Consider the following 26,193-nt stretch of genomic DNA (forward strand, 5'->3'; position numbering starts at 1 on the left):
AGATAGAGGGAAGCAGGCTCCCTGCTGAGCAGAGAGCCCAATGTGAGACTCGATCCCAGACCCCGAGATCATGACCCGAGCCGAAGGCAGTGGCTTAACCCACTGAGCCACCCAGGCGCCCTTTATGCCCACTTCTCCCATCCAAGTACTAACCAGGCCCGACCCTGCTTAGCTTCCGAGATCAGACGAGATCGGGTGCGTTCAGGGTGGTATGGTGGTAGACTATGCCCACTTCTTAACTGGATTATTTGATTTTTGGGTGTTGAGCTTGAAAAGTTCCTTTTAGATTGTAGATGCTCTTTATTAGATATGTTATTTGTAAGTATCTTCTCTCATTCTGTAGGCTGCCTTTTAGTTTTGTTGATCATTTCCTTCACTGTGTAGACATTTTTTATCTTGATGAAGTCCCAGTAGTTCATTTTTGCTTTTGTTTCCCTTGCCTCTGGCAATGTGTGTATCTAGTAAGAAATTGCTATGACTGAGGTCAAACAGGTTCTGCCTGTGTTGTCCTCTAGGATTTTGAATATTTTTATCTCACATTTAGGTCTTTCCTCCATTTTGAATTTATTTTTGTGTGTGGTCTAAGAAAGTGGTCCAGTTTTATTCTTCTGCATGTTGCTGTCCAATTTTTCCTCACCATTCGTTGAAGACACTTTTTTTTCCATCAGATATTCTTTACTGCTTTGTGATTTAGTTGACCATATGGTTGTGGGTCCATTTCTGGATTTTCTATTCTCTTCATTGATCTATGTGTGTTTTTGTGCCATGATCATACTTTCTTGATAATCACAGCTTTGTAACATAGCTTGAAATCTGAAATTGTGGTGCCTCTCGTTTTGTTTTTCGTTTTCAGGATTGCTTTGGCTACTTGGGTTCTTTTGTGATCTCATACAAATTTTATGATGGTTCTGGCTTTGTGAAAAATGCTGGTGTTATTATTTTTTTTTTTTTAAGATTTTGTTTATTTATTTGACAGACAGATCACAGGTAGGCAGAGAGGCAGGCAGAGAGAGAGGAGGAAGCAGGCTCCCCACTGAGCAGAGAGCCCGATGTGCGGCTGGATCCCAGGACCCTGAGATCATGACCTGAGTTGAAGGCAGAAGCTTTAACCCACTGAGCCACCCAGGCGCCCCATGCTGGTGGTATTTTGATAGGGTTTGCATTAAATGTGGAAACAAAATCTTGAGTCATACTTTAGAATTATTGAATTAGAGTCTACATTTTAAGTTTCCTTAATCTCTGAAGTTCTATAAAATGTTTTGTTTTTTGGTTAGGGCCAGATGAAAATAAAATTACTAATCTGTTATTGATCATTTAGGAATCATGAAGATGAGAGCAGTTTTTGAGATGGCTTTGAGCAAATGTCACTTTGTTTTTCAAACAGGAGAGCAAAGAAGATTCCCACATCTCTGCACCTAATTTTTTTCCTAAGTGCTATTTTAGGGTAGAATTGTTGGAGGGCCTTGAATTGGAAATGGTGATCGCTAAAAGTCAGCATTAAAACTAGGTCATCTAGGGCTAATTTTATATTATTCTTTGGCAGTATTTCTAGTTTTGGAAGATCGGGAATTTATGAGAGATATAGTAGACCTTTACCTCTTCAAGGCACTGGCAAGGCAGTGTAAGTAAGATGGAGAAATGTAAGCTAGTTAAGGTGATAATTAGGTTTCTTCATAACTATAGGTTTTTTCATAACTATAAAATGACTTTTCCCCAAATATGGTGTTTAATGATGTATGGTAACCTATGTTAAAGTTTCTGGTGGTATTATGTATTCTCTAAACTTGACTCCTCCTCGTTAAATATTTTTATTAATGAATTGGATGGAAAAAATATGGGGGTTAATGTGTATGTTAGATAAGAAATTTAGCATTCTGAAAGATCTTTAAAGAGCAGAGTAATGTCTAAACCAAGCAGTATAAAAAATTTAATAGGATAACTGTAAAAATCTTTAGGGTTCTCTCCCTCCCTTTCTCCAAAAAAAGCTAGCCAGTAGAGGTGCCTGGGTGGCTCAGTTGGTTGAGGTATGATCTCAGGGTGGGATCAAGGTGGGAGGCGGGCTTCCTGCTCTGTAGGGAATCTGCTTGTCTCCTTTCTCTGCTCCTCCCCCCACTACTGTGTATGTCATCTTCTCTTTCAAATAAATAGTTAAATAAATCTTAAAAAAAAAAACAAAACAACTAGCCAGTAAACAAAAGAATCCCAACCAAACCCATAAAATCTGACAAAAGCAAAACAGTCTACTTCAGTAATTCTTCAGTATCTGTATAGTGGCTGCCAGAATACCCCCTCAAAAACAAAAAAACATATGCAATCTTCAGTTGTTTTGTAAGTGTAAGGGTGAGGTAATCAGCCATAACATATTGAATTCTGGGTATAATGATTTAAAGGGCTTTGGTATATTTAAGCATGTTTAGACGCAGAGTCTGAAACCATGGCATATTAAGGAATAGTTGAAGGGTAGCTTGGAAAAGAAATGCTTTTGGGAGTACATGATAGATGCATGTATGTGAATGGCTGTTATGTGGAAGAACATCTAGCTTGAGGGGTTGAACTTGGGCCAGTCGATAAAATTACAGAAAAATATTTTTTTAAACTTCGAGATCAGAGATCCCTTTTATGCCTGGTAAAAGCAGAGCATGGGCAGCCTCTAGAGAAGAACTGTGTACCTGGGTTTTACTAGAGGTTTTCAAATACTAGAGAAGCCTGTTTATTTATTTATTTATTTGACAGACAGAGATTACAAATAGGCAGAGAGGCAGGCAGAGAGAGAGAGAGGAGACAGCAGGCTCCCTGCTGAGCAGAGAGCCTGATTTGGGGCTCGATCCCAGGACTGTGGGATCATGACCTGAGCCGAAGGCAGAGGCTTTAACCCACTGAGCCACCCAGACACCCCTAGAGAAGCCTGTTTAAAGGGGATATAGAGACCTGGGATTTAGATGAAAGATTGAATCAGGTGACTGTTAAAGGTCCTTCTAAGGAGGATATTGTCTCTTTCTGTGATTCGAACGGTTCCACACAGAGAGGGCTATAAGGTTTAATAAGGAAGTGTTACATATGTGTCGGCATAGAGGGGTCGGGGTCGAAGAACTATGATGGCTGTCTTGCTTTATCAGATTTGCAGAGATCAATATAACGTTTCTACTGTGACTACATAGCTGAATACAGTTTGTTATTGTATACATTGTACCATTGTTATGTTGTCTTTAAAACACTTGATTATTTATGAATCAACATGATTTTTACAAAGGTTATGAATTTTCAGGGTAAAGTGGGTGGAGACAATATTGACATTGGTTTTGAAGTCTAAATTTGTAGCCTCTTTTTTTTTTTTTTGGTGTGCAAAGTACTGATAAACTGTACTGTGTACTGTAGAATAGCACATCTGTAACTCTGGCCTTTTTGATATTTTTCTGAGCTCTTCAACTTTTTGTCAGGTAGGAAGCTTCAAACAGAGCTCAGTGCAGTTTGTCAAAATAGCCTTTTAAAAAGGTTTACTTGTGGATGTTGTCAATCCCATGGCCCAATGCTCTTCATTCAGCCTCTTTTCTAGAGGAGAACAATGAGAAATATGGTGATAGGAAATTATACTTAGTGATCTTGGGCAAATCACTCAGTTTGGGCGTTGATTTCATCACTTTTAAAATGAGGAGTTTAGGGGCACCTGGGTGGCTCAGTTGTTAAGCATCTGCCTTTGGCTCAGGTCATGATCTCAGGGTCCTGGGATAGAATCCTGCATTGGGCTCGCTGCTCAGCAGGGAGAAGCAGGTCTCTTTCTTCCCACTTCCCATGCTTCCTATGTCCCTTTCTTGCTGTGTCTCTCTTTCTGTCAAATGAAACCTTTTAAAAAAACAAAATTTGTTTAGATTATTAATTTTTTAAAATTTTATGAAATAATGCCAAATATAGGAAAAAAATACAGAAAGTAATATAATAAATACCAAAAGATTTAACTTACATTTATGTTGGACCACATTAGGTGATATTTAAAGGTTCTTTAAAAGAAAAGGTTCTTTAAAAATCTTATTCTAAACTAAATATTCAGTGGAAGATCTGGATTAGGAAGATTATTTTGTTAGAACCTCAAGGTTTTTGTACTGTTGGGGTTGGGAATAAAGATGAGGAAGTTGTTATTATGGAGGTGGTGGTTAAAGCCTAGGATTGAATTGGTTTCTGCAGAGGAAGTTACTAAAGTAAGACATGAGGAGGGGAAAATGATAGAGGATCCAGTGAAGAAAACTGATCCAGTGGGGTCAGAGATTTAAAGAGGAGTGAAACATACTGGCAAAGCCAAGTTAGGAGTTATAGGAAATAAGCCATGGTATCCATGCAATTCTTAGTGCTCATGTGTATTTAGATAGATGTATTTATTGATGTAAAATGAAAGAAGATTAAGATAACTTAAGATAAATAATAGTTTTGTGCTCAGAAGTGAGAGGCCATAAGAGCAAGGTAGCCATTTTTCTGCTCATGTCCATTGGTAGAAAAATCTTACAGAGAAAAACTTCTGTTTTTGTTGAAGTTGGCATAACCTGCTTGCCACAGACCTTGACTCTTGGCAAGGTAGGTGGATGCTGTTCTTCCATGCATTTGAATTGAATAAACAAGGTCTTATTCCTCCTGCCAGGTATGGTATTAGGGTGATGACTGTGTGTCCTGCTAGTCTCTGAGGGGCTTTCCTGAATATTTTTTTTGTGGTTTGCAAAATATGGACCCCACGCAAAATTGTGCTATGAACTTAGCTCACTACTGACCAAAAAGATCAGTGTAGAATTCAGAGCAATTAATCTAGTAGTAGTAGCAGAGTGGGTTTTGTGGTTATTTTTATCTTAGATCTCCAGACCAGCACATTTAAATTCTGTATTGTACAAAAAAAAAAAAAGCAGACCAAGAAAGAGAGTATGGATTAAATAACTAGTAAAGAAAAAATCACTTAGTAATTAGAGTATGGACTTGAGTAATTTCTGTACCTAATATTTGTGATATGAGATTTTTTTTTTATGTGAAAGACTGAATTCCCAGCTACTCTTACACTGAAGATGTAAGATGTAAGATGAAAACAAGAGTTTTCATTTTTGGCCTTTTTCACTCACCAATTCCTGTGGGTCTCATACCTGACATTCCCTCAAAATGGCATGCAGGTATTTATGACTGGTTAGCACTGGCACATTTACAGGTCACTTTACTGAGTGAGGGATCTAATGTAAACATGCAGCTAGGGCATCTAGGTACTCTTGGTAAAGAAGCAGCAACAAGAGGTCTTACAGTTATTGTTCTATGGGACTTTAGTGCTATCAGAATGAGAAACATTTGGAAATGCTCAGGGATGTATTCCTGCTCTATTCTGATTCCTTACCCACAGATGGAAAACATTTCATTTTTTGAAATTAATGCAGAGAAGAACTGAGAGACAAGGAAATTAGGCATTTAAGACTTACCTATAAGTTTAAATGTCTGGGCTTTTTGTCTTTATAAAAATAATTTAATAATGCACTTTGGGAATATTGTGTGAAGTGTTTTTTGGTGAGTTAGTTTGGTTTTTGCTTGAGGTTATTGGGATATGTGGTAGATACGTTAGAAGTAAGATATACAGTATACAGAATACAAATTAGAATGTAGAAGTTAGGCACAAATGATTTAGCATAGGATTTTTTTATTTTTAAAGTTTTTGACATGTATACTTTGCTAAGACTTTGACCTCTTTAACTGTGCAGAAGAGTCAGTGGGTTCAGTAAGCACCCTCTTGAATAACCGTGACTGATGCCCTGTAATGGATTCAGCTAACAGGAACCAAATCTGATACTGTCAAATAGGATTAGTAGCCACGCAGGCCAGTTGAGCTGTGCCTGAATGCCAAATGGATAAGGGTCAGTTGGCTCTTTTGGCATCTTAAGTAGGCTGGTTGTTGAATTTCATATTCCACAAAAGTCCTTGTTCTGTGGTAGCAGTCCTTTTCTCCAAATTGAATCTGTATTCAGTTCTGACATTTGTCTTGTGGACCTTTTTGCTTCTTTGCATGGTAGAGTGTTTCTGATTTTAATAGGTTGGTGAAGAAAAACCAAGGAAATGTAAAGACTTTTGTCATCATGCACTTTAGAAAGGGCTATTGGGGAACTCTGTGGAAATCACATCATTCATCTTTGTTTTGCACTAGATTTTAATTCTTGCTGTGAGATCTTTAGTGCTGAATTTAGGCACCCAAACTGGACATTTTTAGTGGTAACATCTCGTGGATTCACTGGGCTTGATTTATTTTAGTTCTCCTGTTTGTCAGCAAAACATTTATTATTACTTTATTACTTTTATCTTTTATTACTTTATCTTTTCTTTTTCCATGTCCCTGAGGAAAATTTTAAGTAGGCTAGCTATCTTGACATGTATTTCATAAGGTATTCAAGGAAAGAACACATTTAGACAGGTCTTTTTTATTAGTTGTAATTGTCAGCATATAGATACTTTACATATTTTGTTATACCTAGATATTTAAATATTTTTGAGGGATTGTAAATGGTCATAAATTTAAAAAATTGAAGTTCAGTATTGGATCTTACTTAATTTTGTCAGTTTATAAAATATTTACATTTTTAAAGCAAGTGTAAATATTCATCTATTTTCTTTAATATTATTGCTATTAAGACCTGTTTTAGGCACATGAAATATAGATAAAAAAATAACACAAACACCATGAAATGGTATCATGATGCAAAGTTTTAAATTATAACAGAGTTGGATTTACCACTATTTTTTCTTACGATACATCTTTTCTGTTTCTTTAAACATGAAACCTTACATGCCTCTGTGTCCTAAAAGTATTTTCTTCCAGTACCACGGTTAAGATAATGAACATGCCCCCCATATATTTTCTTGTGCCTTTTTGTAATCCTTATCTTTTGCTTTTCCCTGATATTCTTCACTACTTTCCCCTTCTCCCTCTTCCCAGGCAACCCTTGATTGATTACTATTCTTTTCTATTACTGTAATTAGTGTATATTTTCTAGAATTTCATATATATATGAAATCATATTTACTTTTTTTTGTCTAGCTCTTTGTGGGGTAGTATGTAATTAGTCGCTGAGATTGTAGGATCTGGAGACAGACCAGTTAATCTTAAATTCCTACTCTGTTGCTTATTTTTATCTGTCTTTCCTAAGTCTCAGTTTCCCAGGTTGCCATGGGAAAGTGCAGTTGTCCACAGGGAGAATGCAAGTGAAGAAGATACAATGCTTGAAGACAGAATTGGGAGGATTTTTAATATACTATATATAGCGTTGGCAAGCATATACGTGACTATATGCAGAAAGGTTCAGAAATCTAAGGGTAGAATGAAGAAAACCATTTAATTTAGAAGTAAAGATTTATAAAATAAGTATGACTAAAATAGAAGGGAGATGATAAGACACTGTGTTGGAAAGGATTGCTGAGGCTGGGAGAAAAGACAAACCAGAATAGGGATGAATGATGAAAAAGACATGAGAGATGAGAGGTAATGCTATGCACGAAGAGTAGTTTTAGTAGGTATAGAAGAAAGAAAATGGTGGTTTCAGAAATAAGAATTTAAATGTTTGGAAATTTTTAGGTGGGCCTTTCCAGAATATAACAAGGTTACCATATATCATTTATTAGAATAGAGGAAAGTCAGAAGTGGAAAGTATTTATTGAGGGAGCATGGTAGAACTTGTGGTGAAGCATTATAAATGGAACTTACAAAGATTACTTCCCCAGTATCTGGTTTGGTGGGACGAGTGGTATTGAAATGGTTGATAGAAGTGTAGTTTAGCAGAATGAAACTTGGTTTATTTACATGTTTTCCCTTTCCAGCATAGTCCAAGATAATCTGTAAGTACATAATGATTTAACTATAGAGTCTCAAATGAGACTAGTCTTGTAGGACAATTTTGCATAGTACTTAGCAGTGAGTACTACCATACACACGGTATTGGTTCTAAGACGTCTTACAGCTTAGATGTAATATTAGATTTTCCCTGAGAGTTTTGGTGTGCTCTAAATATGAGTCATTACCCATGTTACCGGTTTTTTCTTTGTGGGTTGGTTAATCTACGGACAGCCAGGAAAAATAATATAGGACAAGTTCAAGATTAAGGATGTTTTATAGAAATATACTTGTATCTTAGATTTGCACTTTCAGTGTTACAGCCACCAGCCATATGTGACTATGGAGCACTTGAAATATAGTAATCCAAATTGAGATATGATATAAATATAAAAATTAAAATATGCATTGGACTTTTAGGACTTAGTATGAAACAAAGAATATAAAATAAAATAGTTAATTGATTATTTTTAATATGGATTATGGGTTTGAAATGATAATATTTTAGATAGATTAAATAAGTTGTATTATTAAAATTGTATCTGTTTCTTTCTTATTTTGTAATAGAGCTCCTAGAAAGTTTAAAATTTCATATGTGGTTTATATATGACTCACATTATATTTCTGTTGAAAAACACTGTCTTAAGATGAAAGAAATCCACCTCTCTGTTTTGTTATAATTGTATAACTGTTTGCTGAATTGTAAATCCTTAGTGGAAAAGCAAAAAAAACCCAAACAAACCCAAAAACAAAAACCCAAAATAAATTTGATGTATGAGTATGCTTAATGAAATTTGCTTCGAATGGATTTAAAAATAAGTACTGTCATTAGACTTACTTGATTTCATTAGATTTCTAATTATTTAAACATTCTATTTAGTCAAAGCTGTTATTAAACTGGGGGATAGAGTTTACTGATGCCAGACTTTAGCTAACTAGTCTATGAGCCTGAAAGTGGACCTTTGCTTTCCTTTGCATGATGTCACAGTGCATTATGGGATTGTTGGTCTCAAAAGCATCGTATTCTACCTCTAGTTTCTATTATGTGATACAGCGAGTGTCATGCTTGATGATGTTTATGGTTTTCTTTCTAATTTTAGATTTTCTAAATCAGTGTAGCATCACTGGGAACTTGTTAGAAAAACTAATTCCTGAGCCCCAAACCCACTGAATCAGAACTCAGGTGGCTGGGCCTGGGAATCTGTTTAAAGCCTCCAGTAGAAGTGGCAAAACTCAATTTCTTTATGACAGTTCTCAGTTTTGTCTCTTGATTCAGATCTATTTATCCTGGTATCATGGTATATTTAACTAATGTAAATTTTATTTTTATTACAAAAGTGCTCATAGGTTTTAGGATTTAATTTCTAAATAGCTATATTTATATTTAGAGTGGCATTTTATCATTCTAATGAAAGTTTACTATATAAATATCATTTGGGCAACTATACACAAGTATTTGGAAGAATTACGTTCCTTTCTTTTCGTTTAATCAATTGTAAAAAATGTCACATTCTTAGGTGGATGCTCTCCGATTGCGTTTGGAAGAGAAGGAGACTATGTTGAATAAGAAGACAAAACAAATTCAGGATATGGCTGAGGAGAAGGGGACACAAGCTGGAGAGATACATGACCTCAAGGACATGCTGGATGTGAAAGAGAGGAAGGTTAATGTTCTTCAGAAGAAGGTAAAGTGTGGTGTTTTTTGGAATAGTTTGAGAAGAATACGTATTAATTCTTCTTTAAATATTTGGTAGAATTCCCCTGTGAAGCCGTCTGGTCCTGGACTTTTGTTTGTTGGGAGATTTTTGATTACTGGTTCAGTTTCTTTGCCGGTAGTTGGTCTGCTCAAATTTCCTGTTTCTTCCTGTTTCAGTTTTGATAATTTAAAATCCTGAAATTTATTCATTTCTTCTAGGTTGTCCAATTTGTTGGCATATAGTTTTCAGTAATACTCCTGTATAATTGTTTGTATTTTTGTGATGTTGTATTTCTCCTCTCTCATTTGTGATTTTATTTATTTGGGTCCTTTCTCTTTTCTTTTTGATAAGTCTGGCTAGGGGTTTATCAATTTTATCAATTTTTTCAAAGAATCAGCTCTTCCTAGTTTCACTGACCTGTTTTTTTTTTTTAAGTTTCTATATATATTTTTTAAGTTTCTATTTCTGCTCTAAGCTTTATTATTTCCTTCCTTTTGCCCGCCATAGGCTTTGTTTATTGGTCTTTTTCTAGTTCCTTTAGGTGTAAGTTTAGGTTGTTTATTTGAAGTTTCTTTTGCTTCTTGAGATAGGCCTGTATTGTGATAAACTTTACTCTTAGAACTGTTTTTGCTGCATCCCAGAGGTTTTGGACCATTGTGTTTTCATTTTCATTTGTTTCCATGTGCTTTTTAATATCTTCTTTGATTTCTTTTTTTTTTTTTTAAGATTTTATTTATTTATTTGATAGAGAGAGATCACAAGTAGGCAGAGGCAGGCGGGGGGAGAGAGAGAGAGAGAGGAGGAAGCAAGCTCCCTGCTGAGCAGAGAGCCCGATGCGGGGATCGATCCCAGGACTCTGGGATCATGACCTGAGCCGAAGGCAGAGGCTTTAACCCACTGAGCCACCCAGGCGCCCCTCTTCTTTGATTTCTTAGTTGACTCATTCATTGTAGTGGCATGTTGTTTAACCTCCATGTCTTTGTGATCTTTCCAGACTTTCTTGAGTTTGACTTCTTATTTCATAGTGTTGTGGTTAGAAAAGGTGCATAGTATAACTTCAGTCATTTTGTATTTATTGAGGCCTGTTTTGTGACCTAGTACATGTTCTGTTCTGGAGAATGTTCCATGTGCACTTGAAAAGAATGTTCTGCTGTCTTAGGATGGAATGTTCTGAATAGATCTGATAAGTCCAGCTGGTCCAGTGTGTTATTCAATGCCATGCCTCCTTATTGATTTTCTGCTAAGATGAGCTGTCTGTTCATGTAAGTGGGGCATTAAAATTCCCTATTATTTTGTTACTATCAATTATTTCCTTTATGTTTGTTACTAATTGTTCTTTATATTTGTGTGCTCCCATGTTGGGTACATAAATTCTTACAGTTGTTATATCTTGTTGAATTGTCACCTTTATTATTATATAGTATGCTTCTTTGTCTCTTTTATCAGTCCTTGAAGTCTAGCTTGTCTGATAAAGTATTGGTATTCAGCTTCCTTTTGACACCCATTTGTGTGGTAATTGTTTCTCTATCTCCCCTTCACTTTCAATCTGGATGTGTCTTTAGGCCTAAAAAGAATCTCATGGCTCCTGGATAGCTCAGTTGTTGAGCGTCTGCTTTTGGCTTGGGTCATGATCCCAGGGTCTTGGAATCGAGCCCTGAATCAGGCTCCCTGCCCTTTCCCCACTTACCCTGCTTGTGTTCTCTCTCTTGCTATCTTTCTGTAAAATAAATAAATAAAATCTTTGAAAAACTAAAGTAGGGGTACCTGGGTGGCTCAGTGGGTTAAGCCTCTGCCTTCGGCTCAGGTCATGATCTCAGGGTCCTGGGATTGAGCCCCACATTGGGCTCTCTGCTCAGCAGGGAACCTGCTTCACCCTCTCTCTCTGCCTGCTTCTGCCTATCTGTGATCTCTCTCTGTCAAATAAATAAATTTTTTAAAAAATCTAAAAGAAATGAGTCTCTTTGGCTGTTGTTTTTTTAATCCACTCTGACACTCTCTTTTGATTGGAACATATAATCTATTTACATTCAGAGTAGTTATTGATAGGTATGTAATTATTACTTGTTTTGTGGTTGTTCCTCGAGATTTCCTCTGATTTTGTCTTGTCTTTTTCATGTTTTGCTGATCTGCTATAGTGATGTATTTGGATTTCTTTCTCTTTATTTTTTGCAAGTTTATTAGTGGCTTTTGATATGGTTACCATTGGGTTTGTATATAACCTCTTCTGCAAATATCAGTATATATGTATGTATGTGATGTGTGTGTGTGTGTAGACTTAAAAGATGTATTTATTTATTTTATTTTTTAATTTTAATTTTAATTTTTTAAAGGATTATTTATTTATTTATTTGACAGAGAGAGAGAGAGAGAGAGAGAGAGATCACAAGTAGGCAGAGAGGCAGGCAGAGAGAGAGAGAGGAGGAAGCAGGCTCCCTGCTGAGCAGAGAGCCCGATGCGGGACATCCCAGGACCCTGAGATCATGACCTGAGCCGAAGGCAGCGGCTTAACCCACTGAGCCACCTAGGCGCCCTATTTATTTATTTTAGAGAGAGATTGTGAGCATGAGGGCTAGGGGCAGAGGGTGAGGGAGAGAGAGAATCTCAAGCAGACTCCCCGCTGAGCATGGAGCCTGATGTAGGCCTCCCTCTCATGACCCTGAGATCACAACCTGAGCTGAAATAAGAGTTGGACACACAACCAACTGGGCCACAGAGGCACTCCCAAATATCAGTCTGTATTAAGTTGATTGTCATTCAAGTTTGAACTAATTTTTTCTTCTTCTCCTCCCCATGTTTTAGGTATATGTTATTATATTTATATCCTTTTTATGTGAGTTCCTTGATAGATTTTTAGGGAAGTATTCATTTATACTGGTTTTGTTTTTCCTACCTTTATTACTGTCATTTTTGGTCTCTCCTTTCCACTCAAAGAGTCCCCTTTAATACTTCTTGCAGGACTGGTTTAGTGGTCATGAAATCCTTTAGTTTTTGTTTGCCTGGGAAACTCTCTCCTTCTATTCTGAACAATAGTCTTGTTGGATAGAGTATTCTTGGCTACAGATTTTTCCCATTTAGCACTTTGAATAGATCATGTCACTGTCTTCTGACTTGCTCAGTTTCTGTTGAGAAATCTCCAACTAGCCTATGGGGTTTTCCCTTGTAAGTTATGACTCCTTTTGTCTTGCTGCCTTAAGACATTTTTTTTAAATCACTGTACTTTACAAATGTAATTATAGTATCTCTTGGTGTTAGCCTGCTGTTAATGATTTTGAGCGGAGTTCTCTTTGCCTCCTGGAGCTGGGTGTTTGTTTCCTTTCCCAGATGAAGGAGGTGTTCAGCTATCCAACTATCCTTCCTTCTTCCTTCCTCTCTTTCTTTTTAAGATTTTAATTTATTTGACGAGAGAGAGAGAGAGAGAGAGAGCGAGAGCGCACGCTAACAATCGGGGAGCAGCAGGCAGAGGAAGAGGGAAAAACAAGCTTCCCACTGAGCAAGGAGCCTGATAGGGGGCTCGATCCCAGGACCCTGAGATCATGACCTGGGCCAAATGCAGACTTTAAACTGAGTGAGACATCCAGATGACCCTTAGCTATTATTTCTTGAAGTAAATATTCTGACCCCTTTTCTCTCTTCTTCTTTTGGGACTTCTATACTATGAATGTTACTATGTTTGGTGGAGTCACTGAGTTCCCTAAATCTGTTCTTGTGTGGCATAATTCTTTTCTCTTGTTTGTTCAGCTTCATTGCTTATCATTACTTTGTCTTCTAGGTCATTAATTTGTTTCTCTGCTTCTTCCAGCCTGCTGGTCATTGCATCAAGCATGGTTCTAATTTCATTTATTACACTCTTTATCTCTTTTGATTCTTTTAAAATTCTTTTATCTCTGTGGTAAGGGTCTTACTGATGTCTTCTTTTCTCAAGGCCAGTGAGTATCCTTATGATTGGTGCTTTAAATTCTTCATCAGGTGTGTTCTTTATGTCTGTTTCACAAAGATCTCTGGCCATGGCCTTATCTTATTCTTTCATTTGGGATAAATTCCTCTGTCTTCACATTTTATCTATCTATGCTCTGCCTTCTTCTGAGTGTTAGAAAAGACAGTTATATATCTTCCTGAAAATAATGGCTTTACAAAGAAGAGGTCATGTATTTCCCAGGAAGGGACTTGTCAAGGAGTGTTTCCTATGTGTGCTCTGCTTTTGTGTTCTGGCTGCTCTGTCTTTCAGGCCAGTCATTTATAGGGGCTTTCCTTGCCTGCTGTGGTCAGTGTTTGGTCCCTGGCCTGAATGTGACAAGTTTTTGCTAGGTGTGCTCTGGTCTGCTTGTGAAATGAGACTTGTCACCATCTCCACCATAACCGAGGCCCTGCAAAACTTTATGGTTTGGAGACATGGTATGGATGGGGGTTAATCCTGGTCTTCTGGGACAGGGTCCTGCTGCACTGGGACTGAGGCAAGTGTGACTGAGAAGGGCAGTTCCACTAGAGCCCAGTGGGGTAGGGCTTAATGTAAGTAAGTTAAGCAGCCAGTGTGGGTGCTATGCTGTTTCCCGCAGTTAGCTCTGTATGTATGCTGAGGGGCAGGGGAAGGAAATGGTGTTGGCAAGCTCCATTGTTCCCAGAGATGTGTCTCTGTGAATGCTGCCTCTCAGGAAAGTGCTCTGGGAAGTGTGATCTCCCCACTCTGTACCCCAGATGCTCTTCAGATCGTTGTTTCTACACTGTCTGCCCTCAGGTTTTTTGCCTGCCATCTCTCCAGGAGCAGTGCAGTGCCCTCCAGACTCTATTCCAGCCAAGCCTGCTGACCTTTAAAACTTCAGGCTCTGATCTCCACTGCTTGGAAGAACTCATGAAATATACCTCCTCTCTTTTTACAAGTCAGTGACTTTGGAGAAATACTCTCCTTGTGCTTTTCCATGTGCTCCTTTCTTTCTCTCTCACCTTTCTCTGACCACACCTTCCTCCCTCTGCAAAGATCTGTGTCTCCCCCAAACCATGTCTCCATACTGCCTGCCTTCTCCCATGTGGACTCTTCTCTCCCTTTAGTTGTAGAGTTTGTTCTGTCAGTCATCAGGTTGATTTCTGGGGTATGTAGGATGTTTTGATAGTTATCTAGTTGTGTTTGTGGGACAAAGCGAGACTAGGGTCCTCCTACTCTGCTGCCATCTTCCTGCTTCATACCCCAAGGTTTAAATTTTTATTTAATTATTGGTTGCTCTAGAATTCATTTGAAAATATTTCAAGAAAAATCATAGGTGCTATGTTTCCCAAGTTCCTGCTTATTAATTATGTGTTAATATATTGTCTTTTTATATTTTATAATTGTTTTTTTTTCCAATTTATTTATTTTCAGAAAAACAGTATTCATTATTTTTTCACCACACCCAGTGCTCCATGCAAGCTGTGCCCTCTATAATACCCACCACCTGGTACCCCAATCTCCCACCCCCCCGCCACTTCAATATAATTGTTTCAAAGATAGGAAGAATATAGAGAATAATAAAATAAATAATGGTAATTATTCAGCTTAAGAAGTAAAATTTCAGGGGCGCCTGCGTGGCTTAGTCAGTTAAGTGTCTTCCTTCTTCTCACATCATGATCGCAGGATCCTAAGGATTGAGCCCCGTGTCGAGTTCCTGCTTGGTGCAGAGCCTGCTTCATCCTCTCCTGCTGCCTGCCACTCTGCCTACTTGTGTTCTCTATTTCTCTGTCAAACAAACAAACACATACATACATACATACATTCTTTAAAAAAAAAAAAAGTAAAATTTCAAATATAGTTGATTTTCCTTGGCATATCTTCACTTGATTAGGTACTATTGTCCTCCATTTGTCCCAGAGTTGAACATTTAATTTTGGTGTTTAGGCATGCCCCCATATATTAGATCAGGATACATGGTTTTATACTTTTATAACCTATGTATCTATTAATGAAACATGTATAATATGAGGAAGTATACCTTACAAATAAATATGATAAGTATTTATCTGAATGTAATCAGGGGAATGTAAAATAAGACCAGATTAAGAAACAATTTTTTACCTATCCCTTTACGCTATGTTGGCAAAAATTAGAGGTCTGTGACAGTATCAAATGTTGATAAATATGGCAACTGGATTTCTTGAACAGTGCTGTTGGATTTTTAAATTGATACAATTGCTTTGGAAAGTAGTTATGAAATTAAACATAAGCATACCCTCCCTGATACAAACACCTTAGATGAACTCCAGGGTATGTGTAGGAATGTTCATAGTAGCCTTGTTTGGCTGTAGAAAAACAAAACAAAACAGAACTGAGGAAACATTATACAAAAGTTCATTAAGAGGAGAGTGGGTAGGTAAATTTGATATACTCACTCAATAGAACCTGTTATTTTAAGGGAAATTAATGTTTCTGATTAAAAATTCAGCAAAGTAATTTCTTCTAGGTGAAGGGAGATAAGGAGGAATATATAAGTATCTTAAGATGGGTTAATGAGTTTGTGTATATTTATTATACTTCACAACATATATATATTAAATAGTATTTAATATAATTTAAAATAACTGGAGGCAGATTAAGTTTTGTTAAATTTGCATGGTACATTGGTGTTTATTATTATATCTTTTATATATTTTCCTCTGTTTGAATATTAATTTAAAAATTGCTTAGAATAAAAGCCTCCATATATATGCATATTAGTATTTTCTTTGAAAAAGAACTTTTCGTATATTTCAGTTTAAATTTGTTCCTAATTTTTTAGTTATAAAATTAGAATCACTTTTCCCTAGAAGTTCATTTATACATTTTGAAACAATATCTGATACAGATGTAGGGCCTTAATTGATAACGTTTAACTGCCTGATTAAGATTTTTCATATAAATTCTCTGGTAAAAGGGTTTTTTAGCTTATGGTCAAGTATGTCCAATTATGATGAACTGATGACTTGGACAGTTTGACCCACTTTCCTAGAACCAGAATTTAGCTATTTATAGTATTTGCTGATTGAGATGAACTTGGGGCTGTATTGAACAAGTATAATCCTCCTCCAGCAGGATGACTTTTTAGATATTGGGAACTTGCTGTTTGACAGCCCTCAAATCTTACTTTTCTAGATGGTATATTTCTGTTCCTCCCAGTGTTCTCATTTGCCCTGGTTAATTTTTCTGATTGCAGTTATTTGTCTCAACTCATTTTTCTCCTGTACTTTAACAGTTGGAACTTTGGATCTAATTGCAAGAGAGATGATTAGAACCTTATTGATATTCTTGGTTCTAACTGGTATGATATTGGGCAACTCACTGAAACTGGCTAACCTCCAGTTTTTTTTTTTTTTAACTATAAACAGTATAATAGTTATGTCAGGAGGTTTTTGTTAAATGATGTCATGTGTAGGAAAGTACCTTGGAACCTGTAGAGTGTTGCATACTGTGGATATAACATATATATATATATATATATATATATATATATATTTTTTTTTTTTTTTTTTTTTTAAGATTTTTGTTTATTTGAGAGAGAGAGCACGTGCACATGAGTTGGGGGAGGGGCAGAGAGAGAGGGAAAAGCAGACTCCTCCCTGATCAGGGAGCCCTCTGCCGGTTTCGTTCCTGGAATCCTGACATCATGACCTGAGCTGAAGGCACGCTTAATCGACTGCGCCACCTAGGCGCTCCTTGATATTGTTTATTCTTACTAAATTTTACTTTGCTTAATTCAGCCAATTAATCTTTGAGGATCTTTAACTTTATGCCTTCTACCCACTTATTCTTTATACTTTCATATAAGTGATAAAAAGTTGAATAGACCAGAAAAGGCTTTTGTGATATATTTTACCTCTTTCAGATCGATTATTTATTGAAATAGTTCTCAAAGCTCTTTTTGTTGTCTGTAGAATTTTTTTTCTTATAGGCTCCGTTTGTTTTCAGTTCTAGCCTTTTAAAAAATTCTTATTTCTCAGTGTTCTTCATTTAGACCATTACAAACCTGTCTTAAAAATCTGAGTCAGTTGTAGAGATCACTGTGTAATTCTTTCTTACAGCAATGCCTGGATTATGAGCCAGTGATATACTCAGCTGTTTTTGGCTTTTTCAGAACAACTACCCACACATTTTCCTAGCTTTCTAAGCAATGTATATATTTATATACACTGGAGTGTTGTTTGGTCTTTCTCCTTTTTCTCCCTTACTGAGTACATTTATAGTTGCATAGTCAGACTGTTTTGTGGCTTCCCCATCTTCCTAAACTGCCTTTTTTCATCCATTCAGTACCTTCTGCTATATAGTAGGCACTGTGCTAAGTACAAAGACAAATGAGATGTGGTTTCTGCTCTCAAAGTCTTAGATTTCTGGGAGTTAAGAAGTGGTGATATACATGGTGTACAGTGAGGTACAAAGCAAGAACTTTTCGATTTGAACGTGTGTGAAAGGAGCTAAGTCTTGAAATTGAATGAACTTTTGCTGGGTAGATGGGGAAGGATTGAGACATCCCAAGCCAAGAGAGCACTGTGAATGAAAACTTGGAATTCCTTTCCACAGTGTCATGCCTTGGAATTCTGCCTTTGCTTTTTAAACATTTTGTAATAGGATTTCTTAAAAGTTTCTGGTAGAGCTCTGTCTGTGAATGCCTTTTCTTTCTTATTATTAACTCTCTTATTACTTAGTCTCTGGGAAAATTATTCCCAGTAGTTGTATAATGTGGAAGTTTTCAGTGAATATGCTCATCTTTATTTTCCTTTCAGTGAGTATACTCATCTTTACTAAATTTATTTAGGAAACTAATAAAGAGAATTCAGCTTTTCTTTTCTCTGGCCCTGAAGATTTTCTTTCAAAAACTGAAAATTTATCTGTAGTGGGGTATTAAGATAACCTTTCAGTTAGAACTTAAGGTATTCCTGGAGAGATGGCTTAATTCTGCACACACTTAACCAACTTTGTTTCTTGATTCAGACTTAAGCCATAAGGAAGAAGGATAGGTTAACTCTATTTTCATCCTTTTCTTGTTTTTCTGACATCAGAGTTCTATAATCATTTTTTCCACAAATATTTATTATTATGTGTTTAAGTAATATTTAAGGAGGAATACCAGGAAACATATTACTTTGGGTATATTGGATATGCATTTTTAAAAAATTATTGTTTTTTTGAGAATAGTAGCAGCCGTGATAATTGCTTGATTTTAAGTCACATACTCCGCACTGTTTATGGCTCTCTTTTGGCCACTGATGCCCACCCACAATCTCCTGAGTCTCTAGGCAGGGTATGTATTTGTATGCACTGGGATAACCCTGTGCTCAGAAAACAAAATGGGACCAGAGCAGATGGCCAAGCATGCTGTACAATGGGATTAGCATTGGGCTCCTCCTTCCCAGGGTTCTCCCCTATGGTTTTAAGTAGTTTCGTGTTACAGTAAATTTCTTATCTTTATAATAAATCACTGACCTGGAAAATGTAATTGAGCATTTGAATCTTAGCTTCATTCAAAAATCTGTGTTAAAATTGTACAGTTTCTTGCTTGATTGATTATAAATGATAATGTAGCTTGGAGTTTAATTTGCTGATGCAGATGTTACCATCAGTCCCTTCTATGCTTCTGTAACTTCTGTTGATTTTGCCTTGCTCACTTCTCCAGTTTCCTAGGTTTGGGTATTTAGAGTTTAGATTTAACAGTAACAGAAAGCTGATTGATATATAGAATTAGAAGGTTGCAGTTGGTTTGTTAGTTTGGTCCCAGATTGGTTGCTATAAGTCTCTTCTGTATTTTGTTTTTGGTAGGAAGGCAGAAAGAGTACGTTTTTTATATACCCTATTTGTTTTCTGTGAGTCTTGGTTTAGATAGTGTTATTTTCTTCACTTTTTCCATATCATAAGATGGAAAGGAGAGTATGTTTTATCACTAAAACAAAGTACTTAGTAATTTTACTCAGAAAATTAATATAAAAATTGTTATATTTTATTTTTAATAAGGATTAATTGCAGTGTTTTCTAAGTTATTTTTAAGTCACAACCCAGCTATTAATGAAGTTAAAAAGAAGACCAAATCAGTTTCTAATCAAATATTGAGTTGGAAGTTTAGTATATTTAGGCTTTAGAATTTTCTATTTTCATTCTTTTACTTATTTTTTAATATAATAGAGTTTAATTAAATTTTTTTGTTTCTGGAGAATATGTACAGCTAAATTCTTTTTTTTTTTTTTTTTAAAGATTTTATTTATTTATTTGACAGAGAGAGATCACAAGTAGCAGAGAGGCAGGCAGAGAGAGAGAGATGAGGAAGCAGGCTCCCTGCTGAGCAGAGAGCCCGATGTGGGACTCTATCCCAGGACCCTGAGATCATGACCTGAGCTGAAGGCAGCGGCTTAACCCACTGAGCCACCCAGGTGCCCTGTACAGCTAAATTCTTAAAATGTTTTGTCAAAAGCCAGAATGTGTAATAGATAAAGTCTGATTGATGATGATATTTTTGTTGGGTAATATACTCCGTATAGATTTACTTTGCTTCATATAATCTTCCCTATCTCGTTCCCGCCACCCCCTCCTTTTCAAATAAACTTCAAGGAGATTGATAGCTGAATTTGGACAGTCTGATTTAAGTTCTAGTTTGTCAACAGGTAACTTTTTAAATGATGTTGGTTTTATTTTATTTATTTATTTATTTATTTTTTAAAGATTTTATTTATTTATTTGACAGAGAGAGATCACAAGTAGGCAGAGAGGCAGGCGGAGAGAGGAAGGGAAGCAGGCCCCCTGCTGAGCAGAGAGCCCGATGCGGGACTCGATCCCAGGACCCTGAGATCATGACCTGAGCCGAAGGCAGAGGCTTAACCCACTGAGCCACCCAGGTTTTATACTATTGACATTTTGTAATGAGTGATGAGTTACTCCCTAAGAAAAGTTGACCTTTTTATAAATTGCCTTACTTATGATAGATTCCTGCTCACCACCCTTTATACTTCCAGAACATATCTCTCCAAAAAATAAAAACAATAAAACAAACACAACACCCCTTGTCTCTACATCTGATAATCTAGAAACCAGAAACTTCAGGTATAAGTGATTAAAGCAACAATAGCAATAGCACTGCTTTCTAGTAGATGGAGAAAAACCTACTGCTACATAATGAACTATTTCTAAAGCTTAGTAGCTTAAACAACCATTTTTGAATGCTCACTTACTTGTGAGTCATGAATTCAGGAAGGGCTCTCTTGGATAGTTTGTCCCTGATTTGTTTGATGACAGCTGGGGGTGTCAGCAATTGGATGATCCACTGCCAGGCTGTGGATCACTTTTCACTTGCATACATTCGTCTAGGTATTCCTTGGCCTCTGGCTACACGGCTACATGGTGTATTTTGCCTCAGGGCTTCTGCATATGTCCTGGGTATCCCACAGCATGATGAGAGTCGTCACACTTCTTATGTGGCACCTAACTCCACAGTCATAAATGTTAGAAGCAGAAGGTGCCTGACCAGTTAAGATTTATGCTATGAATGGGTTTAGAAGTGGCAGAGGACTCCTTTTGCTATATTCTGTTTGTTATAGTTACAGGATTTATCTTGATTCAGGGGGTTCAGGAAACAGACTTCACTTCTTTTTTTTTTTTTTAAAGATTTTATTTATTTACCTGACAGACAGAGATCACAAGTAGGCAGAGAGGCAGACAGAGAGAGAGGAGGAAGCAGGCTCCCCACTAAGCAGAGAGCCCGATGCGGGGCTCGATTCTAGGATCCTGGGATCATGACCTGAGCCGAAGGCAGAGGCTTTAACCACTGAGCCACCCAGGTGCCCCCAGACTTCACTTCTTAATGGAGCTGTGGCAAACCACATTGCAGAGGAGCCTGTAAGTTGGGAGGTATTATGGTGGACGTGTTTGGAAAAAAACACCTACTCCAGTTCAATAAAAATACTGAATAAAGGAATAAGATTATGAATCTTTATTCAGTTATCCACTGTTCATCCACAGTCATCCACTGTTCCCAAAAGAAGTCACCTGAAATCAGAAGGAATTCTGAACAGTCTGTGACTGTTTTACCCAATTCAGGAATTATCACAGGGTATAAAAATATAAAAAAAGAGTACAAAGGAATAAAATGGAAAGAAAGGATACAAAGGAGGGACTGACAGAAGGTGGATTAATGCTCTTTTATTTTAGAGATTCACCTTAGGTAAGAAGCACAACTGTCTAGATGAAAACTTTGTGTATTAGTGCTCTCAGATGGAAGAGACTGCCATCTACAAGATAATTGGACTGAGTATGTGCATAGATTCAAAATGATTTGAAAGTCTTTAAGGAAGAGAGAAACTTGGCTAAGTTTTTGTGTGTGTGTGTTATTTGGGGAATAAAACAGGATAAATCTTAGGTTTAAGATTTTTAAGCTAGCACTAGAGGTTAAATTTTTTTTTTCTAATTGAGCTATTATTCGCCTATCATTGAATTTACCATTTTAAGCTTTAGAACTCATTGTTTTGTGTATACTTACAAGTTTGTACGACCATCACCACTATTCAATTCCAGAACATTTTCAAGAAGAATCCCATACCTGTTAGCACTCACAACTCCTTATCCTCTGGCAGCCTCTCATCTGCTTTTTATCTCTTTGAATTTGCTTGTTCTGACATTTCATATAAATATAATTGTATAATATACAGTATTTTGTGTCTGGCTGTTTTTTTTTTTTTTAATTTTTAAAAAATTTCTTTTCAGCGTAACAGAATTCATTGTTTATGCACCACACCCAGTGCTCCATGCAATATGTGCCCTCCATAATACCTACCACCTGGCTCCCCCAACCTCCCACCCCCTGCCCCTTCAAAACCCTCAGATTGTTTTTCAGAGTCCATAGTCTCTCATGGTTCACCTCCCCTTCCAATTTCCCTCAACTCCCTTCTCCTCTCCATCTCCCCATGTCCTCCATGTTATTTGTTATGCTCTACAAATAAGTGAAACCATATGATAATTGACTCTCTCTGCTTGACTTATTTCACTCAGCATAGTCTCTTCCAGTCCTGTCCATGTTGCTACAAAAGTTGGGTATTCATCCTTTCTGATGGAGGCATAATACTCCATAGTGTATATGGACCACATCTTCCTTATCCATTCGTCCGTTGAAGGACATTTTGGTTCTTTCCACGGTTTGGCGATGATGGCCATTGCTGCTATAAACATTGGGGTACAGATGGCCCTTCTTTTCACTACATCAGTATCTTTGGGGTAAATACCCAGTAGTGCAATTGCAAGGGTCATAGGGAAGCTCTATTTTTAATTTCTTAAGGAATCTCCACACTGTTCTCCAAAGTGGCTGCACCAACTTGCATTCCCACCAGCAGTGTAAGTGGGTTCCCCTTTCTCCACATCCTCTCCAACACACATTGTTTCCTGTCTTGCTGATTTTGGCCGTTCTAACTGGTGTAAGGTGGTATCTCAATGTGGTTTTAATTTGAATCTCCCTGATGGCTAGTGATGATGAACATTTTTTTCATGTGTCTGATAGCCATTTGTATGTCTTGATTGGAGAAGTGTCTGTTCATGTCTTCTGCCCATTTTTTGACATGATTATCTGTTTTGTGTGTGTTGAGTTTGAGAAGTTCTTTATAGGTCCTGGATATCAACCTTTTGTCTGTACTGTCATTTGTAAATATCTTCTCCCATTCCGTGGGTTGCCTCTTTGTTTTGTTGACTGTTTCCTTTGCTGTGCAGAAGCTTTTTATCATGGTGAAGTCCCAAATGTTCATTTTTACTTTTGTTTCCTTTACCTTTGGAGACATATCTTGAAAGAAGTTGCTGTGGCTGATATTGAAGAGGTTACTGCTTATATTCTCTCCTCTAGGATTCTGATGGATTCCTGTCTCACGTTGAGGTCTTTTATCCATTTCGAGTTTATCTTTGTGTACAGTGTAAGAGAATGGTCACTTTTCATTCTTCTACATATAGCTGTCCAATTTTCCCAGCACCATTTATTGAAGAGACAGTCTTTTTTCCACTGTATATTTTTTCCTGCTTTGTCAGTTATTTGACCATAGAGTTGAGGGTCCATATCTGGGCTCTCTACTCTCTTCCACTGGTCTGTGTGTCTGTTTTTATTGTCTGGTTGTTTTTTAAACAATGTTTTCAAGGTTAACTCATGTTGTAATTCTTCACTCAAGTATTAGTACTTCTTTCCTTTTTATGTCTGAATAATATTCCATTAGGATGAATATTTTATGTATCCATTCATCAGTTTATGGACGTTTGGATTGTTTATAGTTTCTGCCTATTATGAATAATGATGTATAAGTTTTTGTATGAACTTGTATGTTTTCATTTCTCTTATATATTATCTAAGAATGGAATTGATGTTAATGTCACGGTTTTTTGAGGAACTGCCAAACTGTTTCTAAAGCAGCTCTATGACATTCCTATCAACATGTGTTATTTTTCTTTTTAAAATAATCATTCTTATGGGTATTGCATTGGTATCTTTTGTGGTTTCATTTGCATTTCCATAATGACTGATAATGTTGAACACCTTTTCATGTACTTGGCCATTTGTATATCTTCTTTGGAGAAATGCCTGTTCATGTTTTTTTGGTTTATTTTTCAGTTATTTGTCTTTTTATGATTGAGTTCTGGAAAGTCTTTATATATTGGAGACTCCACCCATATCAGATAAGGGATTTGTAGATATTTCTCCCAGTCTGTGGGTTATCTTTTCATTTACTTGATAGCATACTCTGGTGCACAGTATTTTATTTATTTATTTATTTTTAGTTTTTATTTATTTATTGACAGAGATCACAAGTAGGCAGAGAGGCAGGCAGAGAGAGAGGTGGGGGAAGCAGCCCCTAATGCGGACTCCATCCCAGGACCCTGAGATCATGAACTGAGCAGAATGCAGAGGCTTTAACCCACTGAGCCACCCAGGCACCCCTGCATGAGAGTTTTAAATTTTGATTAGGGCCAGTTTATCTTTTTTTCCTTTGTTGCTTTTGCTTTTGGTGTCATGTCAAATAAACACATTGCCTAATTGAAGGCCACAAATATTTCCTCCCACATTTTTTTCTTCCATGAGTTTTGTAGTTTTAGGTTTTTGTATTTAGGTCTTTGATCCATTCTAAGTTAATTTTTGGTGTAAGGTAGGGGTCAGCTTCATTATCTTGTATGTGGGTATCCAGTTGTCCCAACACCATTTGTTGAAAAGACAAATCTTTCCTCATCGAATGGTCTTAGGACTCTTGCTAAAACTAAGCTGCTTATGGACATGTGTGCTCATTTCTGAACTCTTAATTCTAGTCCATTGATATATATGCCTCTCCATGTGTCGTACTACCCTGTCTTTTTTTTTTTTTTAAAGATTTTATTTATTTATTTGACAGACAGAGATCACAAGTAGGCAGAGAGGCAGACAGAGAGATGGGGAAGTTGGCTTCCTGCTGAGCAGAAAGCCTGATGTGGGGCTTGATCCCAGGACCCTGGGTTCATGATCTGAGCTGAAGGCAGAGGCTTTAACCCACTGAGCCATGCAGGCACCCCTGAGCTACCCTGTCTTGATCACTGTAGAATTTTGTAGGTTTTGATATTGGGAAATTATCTATCTTTTATTGTTTTCAAGGTTTTTTTGTGGGGGTAGGATGGGTCTCTTATAATTCCATATGAATTTTGAGGTCAGTGTGTCCATTTCTGTAAAAAAGGCATTTAGAATTCTGGTAGGGATTGTGTTGAAACTTTTCACCAATTTGGGGAGTATTGCCATATTAACAATATCAAGTTTTTCAGTTAATGGATGTGTGGTGTCTTTTGCCTTCTTTAGGTTGTCATTAATTTTCTTTATCAGTGTTCTGTAGTTTTCAATTGTCTTTACATTTATTCTTGAATATTTTATTCTTTTTGATACTATTGTACATGGAATTGTTTTCTTCATTTCATTTTCAGATTATTTTTTATAATTATATTTTTATAAATATATACTATATATATTTACTATATATAATTAGATATATACAACTGATTTTTTGTTTACTGATTTTGTATTTTCAACTTTGCTATACTTGTTTATTAGCTTCTAATAGTGTTTGAGTGGATTTTTAAGTATTCTGTATATAAGATCATGCCATCTGCAAGGGGGTAGTTGTACTTCTTCTTTTCCAGTGTGGCTGTCTTTTATTATTATTTTTTTTCTTCCCTAATTGCTATTCCAAAATGTCCGGTACAGTGATGAATAGAGGTAGTGAAAGCCTATATCCTTATCTTTTACTTAAAGTTTTATTTTATTTTATTTTAATTTTAAGAGACCTGTACACCCAGCATGGGGCTGAGTGAGACCAAAACTTGCATGCTCTACTAGCTAGGCACTGCCCCCCACCCCCCTCCACCATTTTGTTCTTTATCTTAGGAGAAAGGCTTTCATTTTCACCACTAAGTGTGATGTTAAGTGTGGATTTTTCATAGATAACCTTTATTAGGAAGTTTCCTTTTGTTCCTAGATTATTGAGTGTTTTTATCATGAAAAGGTGTTGTACTTTGTCAAATGGCTTTTCTAGATTTATTGAGATGATCATGTGATTTTTGTTCTTTATTCTATTAATATGGTACATTATATTGATTGATTTTTTTGTATGTTGAACCACCCTTGCATTCCTTGGGTAGGAATGAGTGTTTTTACATAGCCTTGCAGTTTTCATCTGGAGGAATGTGGAAGCTTGTTCTATCAACAT

At 36.7% G+C, this 26,193-nt stretch overlaps 1 protein-coding gene across 11 annotated transcripts in view; it reads left to right on the plus strand.

Moving 5' to 3' along the window:
• Nucleotides 1-26,193, plus strand: part of ERC1 (ELKS/RAB6-interacting/CAST family member 1) — a 561,256-nt gene that overhangs the window by 142,822 nt on the left and 392,241 nt on the right. For all 11 annotated transcript variants that reach the window (XM_044228946.1, XM_044228950.1, XM_044228948.1 and 8 more), the window contains one exon: nucleotides 9,349-9,516. In XM_044228946.1, the coding sequence (XP_044084881.1) occupies nucleotides 9,349-9,516 (168 nt within the window). The remainder of the gene's footprint in view (nucleotides 1-9,348; nucleotides 9,517-26,193) is intronic.

This window comes from Neovison vison, chromosome 12 (assembly GCF_020171115.1).
Source record: "Neovison vison isolate M4711 chromosome 12, ASM_NN_V1, whole genome shotgun sequence".
NCBI classification, from domain to species: domain Eukaryota; kingdom Metazoa; phylum Chordata; class Mammalia; order Carnivora; family Mustelidae; genus Neogale; species Neogale vison.